Source organism: Vidua chalybeata, chromosome 16 (assembly GCF_026979565.1).
Source record: "Vidua chalybeata isolate OUT-0048 chromosome 16, bVidCha1 merged haplotype, whole genome shotgun sequence".
Taxonomy (NCBI): domain Eukaryota; kingdom Metazoa; phylum Chordata; class Aves; order Passeriformes; family Viduidae; genus Vidua; species Vidua chalybeata.
In genome coordinates, this window is record NC_071545.1 from 9,390,519 (window position 1) to 9,403,058 (window position 12,540).

Here is a 12,540-nt window from a genome sequence, read left to right on the forward strand (position 1 = left end):
GCACCACAGAAAAGAGTCTGGCACCATCCTCGCACAGGTTGCCCAGAGAAGCTGTGGCTGCTCCATCCCTGGAAGTGTGTCAGGCCAGGCTGGGTGGGGTCCTGAGTACCCTGGTCCAGTGAGTGGCATCCCTGCCCACGGCAGCGGGCAGAACGAGATGATCCCTAAGTACCCTTCTCACCCAAACCCTTCTGTGATTCCGTGATTCTGTGACCCTCTTGGGACCCACCTCTGAGGTATTTATAGTATCGATGAGATCCCCCCTCAGTCTTCTGTTCTCCAGACTAGCAAGGCCCAGCCCTCGCAGTCTGTATTAAGAGAGACACTCCAGACCCCTCATCACCTTTATGGCCTCCGCTGGACTCTCTCTAGTAGCTGATGTAGATTTTCACACTGTTGGCCTCCAAAACATAATAAAATAAAAATATATATTATATTCGCTATTGTATGTATATGTATACAGATCAGCTTCTCGGCCGCCCTAAGGGCAGAGTCCCGCGGCCGCTCCCCTCCGCTCGCCCGGGCCCGCGGCTGCCGGGGCGGCCCCGCCGTGAGGGCGGCGCGGGGCGGGGCGGGCGCTCCCCCCGCTTCCCGGCGTGCACCGGCGCGGGGCTGCCTGGCCACGTCCCCGGGCCACGTCGCTCGGTGCCCGCTGAGCTTGCGCCATCTTCGCTCCCCGGCTCCGGCTGCGCCGCCGCCTCTGCCGCCGCCATGAACATCTTCCGCCTCACCGGGGACCTGTCCCACCTGGCGGCCATCATCATCCTGCTGCTCAAGATCTGGAAGAGCCGCTCCTGCGCGGGTGCGTGCGGAGGCCGCGGGGCGGGACCGGCCGGGAGGCTCCGGGCCGCCGAGCCCCGCGGGAGCCGCGCCGCGGCCGGGCGGCGTAGCCCCGAACTCGCCGCGGGGTGCTGCGATCGCCCCCGAAGGGCCGCGCCCCGGGGAGAGCCCAGAGAGCAGGGGCGGCGGGGGGGTCCCGCCTGTCTCACTGGCCCGGGAGGCGGCCCTGGTGAAGCGGGGAAAGGCGGGGAGGGCATTGACCCCGCTGGGGCGCCCCCGAGGGCCCCCGGGGCGGGCGGGCAGGCAGAACTCGCCCGGGTAGGTGAAAAGGGACGGTCGCTCCCGTTCGCGCAGGGGAGGGGGCTCTGCCCTCCCTCTGACCTCCCTGCGACTCGGCCCCCTCCAAATCCAGCGCTGGCGGAGCGGGTGAGCAGCCGGGAGAGGGGGAAGGAGGAGGCGCATCCCCGCTCCGGTGTGGGGGTGCGCCGGCGGGAGCTGCATTTCCCTGAAAGGTGTTGTGGTTGCCATTATTCGTACTTTAATCCCTGTGCGCCGCCGCTCCGGCTGTGTCCGGGAGGGTCGCTCCTTCCTTACGTAACTGCCCGGCGGCAGGCGAATGAATGGGGAGGCCGGTTTGGAAGGCGGGGGGGGAAAGCAGTTCGTCCCCCGCAGGGCGAGCAGCCGCCTTCTCTTCGTCCCTCCATTCCTCCATCCCTTCCCTCGCTTGCCCTGGCCGCGCCCGGCCCCTGGGCCGCCGGTGTACGCGGTTTAGTGCGGCGCCGGCCGCCGCTGACTCGCCGTTCGCGACCTCTGAAGTTTCCCTGCTTTCCCCTTCCCTCCGCGGCGGCCTCACGCTCCCCCTGTCCTTCGCTTTTGTGCAGGAATTGAGCTGTGCTTCGTGCCGCTGTTAGGGCTGGTGGAGGGTTTGCTGTCGGCCGGGCCAGCCTGCTGTAGGAAGCTGTAGGAGGGAGATTCCCGGCGGGAGCCGCGGGCCGTGTGACGTGGCAGCCGGGAGCTGCGCCGGGTCCCGGCCGGCGAGCCCCGCTCCGCCGCCCCCCGCTGCCGCTTCCCCCCCGTTCGGAACGGGCGTGCTCCAGTTCCTTGTGCCGTGGTTCGCTTTCTCCCTTCGGCGTACGCTGTGGTGGTTGCAGGGAATTGCAGGCAGTTCCCATAACTGCAGCGTAGCTGATTTCTTTCAGAAAACTGGGAGCTGTTGTCATTCAAAATGGGCATTTCCTTGCGGTGTGTGTTGTGTGGATCGGTTTTGTTGTGCACGGGAGCTTGCCTGTGAGCTTCTCCTTCTTTAGTGAGGGCGATTGTTCTTGAAATCAGTTTGCCGTGTTTTGATGATACTGTTCAAATACCGGGTTAGCACTATTGAACAGATGTATCTGTAAAGTTTTCAGTTAAAAGCATGAAGAATTAAAGTTGTAACCTGAAATAACTGAGAATGGGGAAATGAAAGAGATTTACACTACAGGTAGGAGGAAGTACAGGTTCTGTATGTTGTCATGTCAAATCACCAGCTAATCACTTGGTAGCCCAAAAACAATGAGTGAATTAATAGTTTTGTTTTTTAAAAAGTAGAGGAATAGCTTTGGCTTTAAACAGACTTAAAGTAAAAACTGTTCTTAACTTTACAAAAGAGGTCAAACAAGTGACTCCATGGCCCACATGCAGCAGTAGTGCAGAACTATTGTTCCTGAGGTCATGGAGAACAAGAGCACTTTCCTGATGAACTTACCTGGCTCGGGATCTAGTGCATGACAGGAATCCTGCCTGGATCTGGCAGGAGAGGGCCTTGCCTCCTCCAGCTCTTGAGTAGAGCTTTGTCCTGTGTTTGAAAAATACAGTTGAAATTACAAACAGCAGGAGGGTTAATGGTCTAGAAACTGAATGTCATTTAATGTCTGAAGAAAGAAAATGTGAAATTCTATTGCAAGGCTGAAATTCAGAAAGGGTTTGAGCCAAGGGATTCTTCAGTGACCTTTGGATGTGAGGTTATTTACACAGTATAGTACAATGTGACCTGGTCCCATCTTTCTGCTTAAAAAGTGGTCTGATGTTGCTTTCCTTAAGCCAATTGTGATTGAGAATCTCTACTACTCGGGCTTTATTCATAAGAAAGCAGCCTCACACCAATCATTGGTGCAGCTTTCTCCAAGACAGAAAACCAAACAGGCCTGTATCATCTAGGTGATACAGCTCTTCCCTTTCCCAAATTAGCCAGCGTCCCTGGACACAAACACACATGCATGAGCTCTTCCAGTAGAAAATATTTGCTTAATGCATTTTCCTGGCGGGGGGGGGCGGGGGGGAAGGCAAAAAAGCAGAGATGTGTTTGTCAGGGGGGGTTTCTTTGGCATCTTCTAGTTCTGCCTGAATCCTCAGGAGTAAATCCAGATTTGTGTTGCTGCTGTGAGATTGGTGTGTGAGGCCTAACAAGTTTGTCTAGAATGAGAAGAACATGAATACCTCAAAGGACCACAAGCAAAGAATTTTATTTTTGGGCCTCTATTCTGTTCCCCCTAGTGGTTCATTGTCAGTTGAGGTTTCTATTGATTGTTGTAAATATACATTTGCATATGTTTGTAAAGTCATGCACGATAATAACCCCTAAGCAGTTACCAATTAATGTTAAGCAGCTACAGAGAGCCACTTACTAGAGGGCTTTCTGCCATTTCTTTACATTGTATGGTTATTAGAACCATTTATAAATTAAATAAACTTATACCTCGTGGTTATTGGTGACTAAGGAAACGCAGGCAAACCAGCTGCTACTTTAACTGTGCACTTTTGAAGCAGTAGAGATTTTGAAAATAAATAAGGGCTTCTAACTGCTGGCTGCACTGAAAGCTGTGATCCATGAAGAGCTGGCAAACCACATGGTGCCGACTCCTCTCTTCTGGTTGCATCTGTGTGTGTCTGAGGCCTTTGTTCCAGGAGAACTCGGAGGCCTGTAAAAGCAGCTGGAAATGAGGGAGACAGCCTGTGCACCTCTGCTGCAATCTGCTGTTTTTTCAGGACTCATAGTCCCCATTTTCTTTCTTAAGAAGTGACTCCTCTAATTGAAGAAGATAGGTAAGGCTAGGCTCATCTGCACTTTGAAGCAGTCTGTGTCTTCTGTGTTTGAAAGTTTTTTTTTTTCCTTATTTAGTCAATAGGTTGAAAAGATAACAAGGGGAAAGCAAATCAGATCTTGACTTCAGAATTTTAGAGATGGCAGGGAAACAATTTTTTGCATGTCTGGTTATTTGAGTTTCCAAATTTGGAATTTGGAAAAATGTTTGCCACTCAAGATAACAGTTCAAAAATCGTTAGGAAGAGCCATGGAGAATGTAGTAGGTAACTCCATTATTGACATCATGTCATAATTAGGAAATTCATGAGACTTGAGGAATCCTGTGCTTTCAAACATTGTCCTGTTCAGACTGTATTTTCTTGCCCATTTCAAGTCAAATTAGGTTGTTCTCAGTGCAAATTACTGCCTGAAAATTGATTCGCATTTCTCTGTGCCATTTATCAAGTGTTAAAGGTGACCTGTGGTTGCAGAGCTGTCCAATTATATGCTGTATACTCTAGAAAAGTAGTATAGATAGTAAATGTACTTCTGCTAGGTAATGTAGCTGTATCTCAATTTTATGTGTCTGTTGTGGACCAGATAGTATGCTAAGATGAAGACTTCTGACTGTACTTTGCCATAGGCTGCTGCTGATTTGTCTGCATTTTCACAAAAATTGCTGCTTTAGGTAGCTTTGAAATTTTTTCTCTCGCTTTGAAGGAAACTATTCTCTTTCTCAGTTGGAAAATTTGTATTTAAAATTAGGTTGGGATTTTAAATTGGAAGCACAGGAGTCTTAATGCTGATACTTATTAGCAGAACCAAAGGAGTTGTGGTTCTGTGGGTGATGTGGACTTGGTACAGAACTAAACTACTTTATTTTTAAAAGTCTGTGAAGTTTCCATGGCAAAGTATGGACTGACCTTCCTTAGAAGAATTTCTGTTTGTAGGTTTTATGGCTGTGATGTGCAGTTCATAGCTGGTAAGTGCTGTACACACTCCACAGCTCAGTGCCTCTGCTCCTGCCTGTTATTCCTTACCTGACTCACCACAGCAAAATGAAGTTGATAAGAAAGTACTACAATTTCAGCTCTGCCCTCCTGCCTGGCTGTGAAAATCACCTGAATTAAAGTTTCATGCTATGGCTTTCAGCCAAGCTGGAGTGCAGAAGTTGAAGGAGTTTTTCCATGTGTGAGGATGGAACAAAACAGAGAGGTTTGGTTCTTCCAAATTTGAACCCAGAGCTTTGGAAGAAGAAATTAAAATATTTTTATTCAGTTCAAGAGCTAAGTAATGTTTGTGGGAGTAAAAGGAAAGGGAGAAGGATGAGAATAGCATTATTGTAGCTTCAGTGCATTGCTGTTGCCAGCCCTGAGCCAGGATCAGTGTTGTGACAACATACATTGATACATTTCCTAAAGTTTTAAAATGTGTCAAAGTCGTACAACTGTTGTGTTTACCTGTTGCCTCACCCTGTTTTTGTTTGTGGTTTAGATGTTTCTCCCATCCCTTCATAGGACTTCGGTTTACAATTTAAACCTTGTCTAGTCTAGCCTACTTTACTTTAAAATTAGTTTAATCTCGAGTCTAGGGTGGGCTTCAGGATTTCACAACTATTCTAAAGATTCAAAATTCAGTGAGAATATTGAAAGCCTTAATAAAAATTACAGCTTGGGGGCTGAGGAGGTAAGATTGGCAGTGGCTCAGAAGAATTTGTCAAGTGTATTGTATGTATTGATGACAGTATAATCAGATCCAAATTTATAGCTGTTATTAATAGTTAATGTCTCTTATATGCTGGTTGGTTTTTGGTTTGTTTTTGGTTTTTTTTTTCTGTTCCCAGTTATTTGCTAAAAGAAAATAGCATGCTAAATAATTTAGCCTAATTATATTCTGTATGCTGCTCTGTAATCTGTCCAGGTGGATTTCTTTATCCTGTGGATTCTGACCTTAGGACAGCTTTGCTTGCTGGGAGGTTTTACTGGCAAGTTGTGATGCCAACAAGCACACCTGGGATGAGCCCAGAATGCTGCTTCAGCTGTCTGTGCAATGCTGTTGTAGTTCAAGAAATGCCAAATGTATTTTTTTTCTAAATTTTGGGAGGTATTTTCTTTGTGTTTTTTTTTTTTTTTTTTTTGGGGGGGGGTGGGGTAGCATGTTTTTTTTTTTTTAATACTTGCAGCTTGTGTTTTACAGCTTTACAGCCTGCAGATTTTGAGATGGTTTATGTTCCCTGTTCTGTAGGTGGCACATCAGGCTCACCTTGCAGACATTCCACATATGAAATTTGCAAACACACCCCTTTCTAATTGTTACTGTTTCAGCCATTCTTGTACTTCATAGGTTAAATTCCTTCATCTGGAGCAGTTTATTCCATGTTCCTTAAGCTGGAGTGAAAAGGACTTCAATAGCCATAGCAGATTGCCTTCTCCTAATTGCTTTATGGTGCTGTTAATAAAAGCCTTTCTAGAAATATCTCTGTATAAAGGGACAAGGATTTTCAGCCTCTCCTATGGAGTATTTTCCCCTCTTGTTTTTTGAAGAAGACTTGCATGCTTAGCTGAACAGATTCAATTATTTTCGCCCTGGATGACTGAAAACAAGAATAATTGGAATAACAAGATAGAGGCACAGAGTAGGTTGTTTTGTCCCCCTGCTGTGACACACCACCACATCAGTATTATGGAGCGATGCTTCACCTCAGCTTTTGGAAGCTTTTAGTGACTGACTGTGCAAAGCTTTTATGCTTCTAAGTGTGCTCCAGTGCCTGAACTTAAGTACAAACAAACATTTTGACATTGGGGCTTTGACCTAGAATCTAAAGTTGCTTTGAAGATGCAGTGTAGATGTCTGACATTGTATCTCACTTCTCTTCCTTTTTAAAATTTTTAGTACATAATAACATGTGGGTTTGATTGTTTGATGTTTCTCTCACCATGTGGCCAAATGAGTCTGTGACTTGAATTGCCTTATGTTTTAAAATCTATGTATTCCTCTAAAATCCCATTATTGGTGCTGTCATACCTTCTGCTTGTCACTGGGTCTGTTCTGTCTATTGCCCTTGTAGCTTTCCATCTATTCAGCATCTAAACATTGTACTGAGGCATGTGACAGCTCTCTGAGAACTGAAAGCTAATGCAGCCTTGCCCAGTGATAATACAGAACAGATAGCTTGCAGGTGATATTTTTGGAGATGACACTACCTGCTGTGAGTAACTTCTAAACCTTGTGTAGTGCTGGCACCTCTTCCAGCACGGGGTAACTTGTGTTCACACTAGTGAGCTTTATGGGCTTAGAATTCTGTTTGTACAGCTTGGGAACTTGGATTTTGTCCTGATTTTGTGATCAACTTGCTTAAAAATAAAGGATATATCCTTTCTCATCCCGGCCATCAAATGTTTCAAAGCACCTCATCACTTCCTGAATGATTAATTATTTCCTTTATCACTTTAGGTATTTCTGGGAAAAGCCAGCTTCTGTTTGCACTGGTCTTCACTACCCGTTACCTGGACCTCTTCACTTCATTCATTTCATTGTATAACACATCTATGAAGGTAGAGTATGCTGAAGAGTTAGAAAAGCTAGTGAGGTTGCATGTGGAGTGCATAATTCCATTAATAAAAGCCATTTTTAATGGCCCACTGCACCAAAGCTCTAGACGGGCTTTGGATAAAGAATGTGGAAGATGGACTCAAAATCCTACTTTTTTTTCTGCACTCTACATGCAATTTAAAAAACCTGTTTGTATTAGGACTGTGGCATTTAGAACAAATGGCATTTTGGTTATTGAAAATGCGAGCTTTTGGAAGAATGGTTCAAATAAACTATATTTCTCATTTGAGACATTAAAGCTCAAGTAAATCTCCTTTTATTCACTACAAGGTAAATTAGTATTCAGAATGCACTGCCAGAATTGCAGCTGTCTGCAACTGTCTGGTCAGAGGCTGATCAAAAGTTGACATGAGTAAGCTTTAAGGAATGTAGCTTCTGTCAGTTGTACCCCTGTCACTTGCCCACTGAATGTCAGTGAGCCTGAATTTGAGTTTTTTACTTACTCATTCCTGCAGTTCCTGGTACTGAATACAAGAAAATAAAGCAGTGGTCTGGGAGAGGGCAGTATGTTTGTTTTTTTAATCCAGTTCCTTTATTTTTGGATTTTCTTGATGCTTTTCAGCTTTAATTTAGAGGGTAGTATAACTTTGCTGAGAGGAAAGACTAAAATAATCAATAATGCAAAATGTATGGATGAATTACGGAAATAATACTGTAAAATAAAATTTTGTGTCTTAAACTCACACTTGCTTTCCAACAAGTGAAATGTGTATGCTTAAGTTTTAATATTAGCAGTATAGAAGAAAAGCTGTGGATTAAATAAAATATTCTTGAAACAGAAGCTTTTTCCTTATGTAATTTCTGATTGGAAGGTACAATTAGGTGCCCTAAAGGAGAAGGTAGGGTTTTTTTGCCATTTATTTACTTATTGGTCGTGATTCAGGGCCATGAGCACATCTTTGTTCTGCAGCCCTCCTAACCAGAAAAGGAAGGAGTGTGGAAATACTAACTTTCAAAATGGCAGCCTCTATTTCAGTTTCAAGGATTAATGCTTAGAAAGACCGATGGATATAATTGACTTTTCAGCCCATTATGGTAGTGTCAAGATGAAGCTGCTTGAATGTCCCAACACAATTTTGTGTTATATTTATTTATATGTAGGAGTATATAATGTTATACAGTTGTTGAGAACTTGAGAGAACTTTAGTTGAGAAGTCAAGAGCTGAGATTCTTGAGATAAAGAAGTTTGTAATATAAGAAATTTGGATTAATTCACACTTTCTTAGTGTCTTGTATGATCATACCTGCTGTGATTTGTTTACACCCATAGTAAAGGTTCCCTGTATCCTGTCCTGTGGTTCTTTATCTCCACTCAGCTGTGGCGCTCATGTAGCAGAGCCTTTGGGTTCTGAGCTCCTTAATACAGTATTTGTAGGATTTTGTCTGTGAGCAGAGCATTTAGTGATTAATAGCATCTGCAAACAGTGGGATTTTTGATCTGTTACTTCTCTGTTGCACAGAACCCTTTTTTAATGTGATAGATGCTTTGGAACATTCAATCTTTGTGCTGAAAGTGGCAGAAGCTAAAATATTTGTCTAGTCTGCTGTATTGTGTTGACTCCAGGACAATGAGCTCTGTCCTGATGATGGCAGATTGACCTTTAGAAAGTCTTTGATTCTCTCTAGTTCTGTTTTCTCACCTGTAAAATGAAGTTTTTTGCTTATTCCACAGGGAATAGCTATAAAGTCTACTGTGCCATAACCATTCAAAATAGTTAGGCATCAGCTGAAATTGAATTCTGGTTCATTGCTTCTCTCAATCTTGCAGGTCTTGTGGCCTCTTGGTTGGTAAAAAACAGTGTCCAGTTGCCACTCTTCAGATTTTAGAGATGTTTAAAGGTTCAAAGCAAATCAGCTAACTTGTAATATATTAAATGGTTGTCTGAATGGGACTTACTTAATATTTTTTTAATTGCCACATAAGCCACACCATGCTGGGCTTTTTGAATGTAGAAAGGCCCCTTCCAATATTGTGTGTATGCACCTGCACATTTTTAACCTAAATGTTTGGGGCCAGTGCTTCCCCTGCAGTTGCAGAGCACGTATTCCTTCTCCAGTCACTTCCTTAGTTCTGGAAAGGGTCTTCACCTTTGGGCAGTCACTTCAACCATGGGCATGTGATGCCTTTAAAGCAGCAAAACCAGTAGGGCCCAGAATGGCTCATTTTGAATTGTTACTCTGCTGACAAAAGTTAATCACCACCAACAGCCTGCAAAACCACATAAACAATGCAAAGAATCAAAAAAGACCACACTTACTCCTCTTAGTACTTATTCAGGGAGTGTGATTTAATCCTGGAACCTCTGTGGATTGTTTTGGGGTTGTTTCTTTCCTTGCCCTCAGCTTATCTACATCGCTTGCTCGTACGCCACCGTGTACCTGATCTACATGAAGTTCAAGGCCACCTATGATGGAAACCATGACACCTTCCGAGTGGAGTTCCTGATAGTTCCTGTTGGTGGGCTCTCTTTTCTTGTCAATCATGACTTCTCTCCACTGGAGGTGAGTTGATTGTAGGCAGGAGATTATATTTTGGTTTTTTGCTAAAATATTTAGAACGTGAGGATGAGCATTTTTTAGCCTGACAAGTGAATGGTTGAAGGGTGTCTGTATTTAGTAGGTTCAGGCTAATCCTTTCCTCAATTAATCTGTGTGGTGCAGATGTCTGTGCAAATTCAAGGCACCTCAGGAGACCAGCATTTTTATCAGCATAGATTATTTTGTTAAGCAGAAGACTGTGTTTTTCCCAGTACACTCTGATGGCTGTATTAATTCAGAATTCCTTTTGTTCTGTTTGTTAAAGAAATCCCCAGTTTTTGAATAGTTGGTGCCACCTGGTGAAAACAAAAGGAATTATACTACTACTTAAATTTTATAGAATTGCAAATGGTCTAGACTATAAAAAATAATCACATTGTATTTAAAATGTAGCTATGTGTTTAATTGCAGAAAAATGATATTAAAAATGTAATTACAGAGAGTTCAAACAGATAATTTTTTCCTACGTAATAGAGAGTAACTTTAAATGCTTGTTTTACATGGACTGAGCTGTATTTTTATATTGGGGTGAAATGAATTTTTTACAGAGTGAGGGAATTTGAATTGCAAGACTCTGAGATATATTTTAAATTTTGTTCTCTGTTAACTGATTCTTTAAACAAATAGATAAAAAATGGAAGAACATTAAGCAGGGGAATGGACTTAATCTTCCCTGCAGCTTTCTCAGCAAGGACTCTGTAAGCTGCATTTCATGGTAGTGTGCAAACAGTTCACAGAAGTTCCCTCACAAGTAAACCTGTGTGTGCCAGCTCAGCAGAGAGCTGGTTTGGAGAGTCTGCTGTCGGCCGGGAGAGTTCCCTCCTCCCATCCTCTGGTTGATTATGAAGCTTTCATTTATTTTTTCATGTACCAGGGAAAGTTTGCCAAAATACTGGACCTGTATGAATAGGTATTCATCCATGCATATGTTTGTAAAGTCATGCACGATAATAACCCCTAAGCAGTTACCAATTAATGTTAAGCAGCTACAGAGAGCCACTTACTAGAGGGCTTTCTGCCATTTCTTTACATTGTATGGTTATTAGAACCATACATGCATAACATTGCTAGAGAGTGAAAAGCCAAGCCAAGTCAAATGTTTTCTGTCCTGCTGTTATCAGTAAGAGAGTTGGATATACCTGTGGTTTTTTCCTTTCAGATACTGTGGACCTTCTCCATCTATCTTGAATCGGTTGCTATTCTCCCTCAACTTTTCATGATCAGCAAAACTGGGGAAGCAGAGACCATCACTACTCACTATCTTTTCTTCCTGGGTCTGTACCGTGCCTTGTACTTAGTCAACTGGATTTGGCGCTACTACTTTGAGGGATTTTTTGACCTCATAGCTGTTGTTGCTGGTGTGGTCCAGACCGTTCTGTACTGTGACTTCTTCTATTTGTATGTTACAAAAGGTAAGTAATACAGTAACTTCCAGCTTCAGGTTGTGAAATGTAGCAGTTAACAGGTTCATAGGGGTCTGCTACATCAGCATTACAAGCTCATTAATTCTGTGTGCAAATTAATTCTGAAATGCCCTTAATTTATTGAGTACACTTTCTGGTAGTTGGGGCATTTCTGAGGATTTTTTTGGGGTATGGGTAGAATATAAATATATAAATGGTCTGATGAACTTTTGGAAAAACTTAAGTATGGCTGAATACATATTGCTGTTGCCTTCCATGGATAAGCATGATCCTCCTGCTTCCCCTGACCATGTACACTGTTACCTGCAGATCTCGTGGTTACAGACACCTTTCTCAGTTGTTTAAATACTGTAAGAGTTGAAAGTTTCCATCATGTAACCACAAAGCTGTGTTATTTTAGTCATAATTCTTAAGTGGCTGTGGTGGAGGACTAGTACGTCCTATGAGGTTGAAAAGTGGGAACTCCAGGGTGCCACAAGAGGACAAGGTTAGAATTGTTGATTCTAGTTTTTCCAGTATGTATTTAAGAGAGGCAGCCTAGGAGGATTGTGCGTGGAAGGTTTTGGTCCCTGTGACACTTTAACAGTGTGTGCTTCTCCTGCATCACAACTTTGTTTTGCTGACTGTTTTCTTTCCCACTTCTCCTTGCAGTTCTCAAGGGAAAGAAGCTCAGTTTGCCAGCGTAAGTGCCAAAACATCACCAGCATCTGTCCTGTTGGATGCTTGGACAGAACAATCCTTATCACAAGCAAAGGTGAAGATGCTTGAGACAGAAAGTCAGAAACACAGCTCTTTATAGTGCAGGTAGTCATCAGCGGCTCTGTAAGAACGGAGGAAAAACAACCAGCAGATTTCTGTTTGATGCATCTTGCCTTTATCTTTTTTATTACTATGTATAAAGATTTTTTACATAAAGAAACTTATACTGTATTAATAAATTCAGTGTATGGTTTCAATTGGAATAGTTCCAAAAGTGAGATTTTTGTGAGATTGTTTATGACCAGGAACAAGTGCAAACGTTTTTTTTTAATTTTCAAGATTTTCTTTGAAATGACTGATTTTTTTTTTTTTTCTTTTTTTTTCAGTGCACAAATATGTGCATCCTTGATGGATGGTAGTCATCTG

At 43.3% G+C, this 12,540-nt stretch overlaps 1 protein-coding gene across 1 annotated transcript; it reads left to right on the forward strand.

Annotated features, from left to right (window-relative positions):
* The first annotated feature begins 616 nt into the window (after positions 1 to 616).
* On the forward strand, positions 617 to 12,377 carry KDELR2 (KDEL endoplasmic reticulum protein retention receptor 2). The gene is made up of 5 exons (XM_053957693.1): positions 617 to 802; positions 7,295 to 7,395; positions 9,797 to 9,955; positions 11,151 to 11,403; positions 12,067 to 12,377. The coding sequence occupies exons 1-5, from the start codon at positions 712 to 714 to the stop codon at positions 12,099 to 12,101; spliced, it is 639 nt and encodes a 212-aa protein (XP_053813668.1). The 5' UTR covers positions 617 to 711; the 3' UTR covers positions 12,102 to 12,377.
* The last annotated feature ends 163 nt before the right edge of the window (positions 12,378 to 12,540 follow it).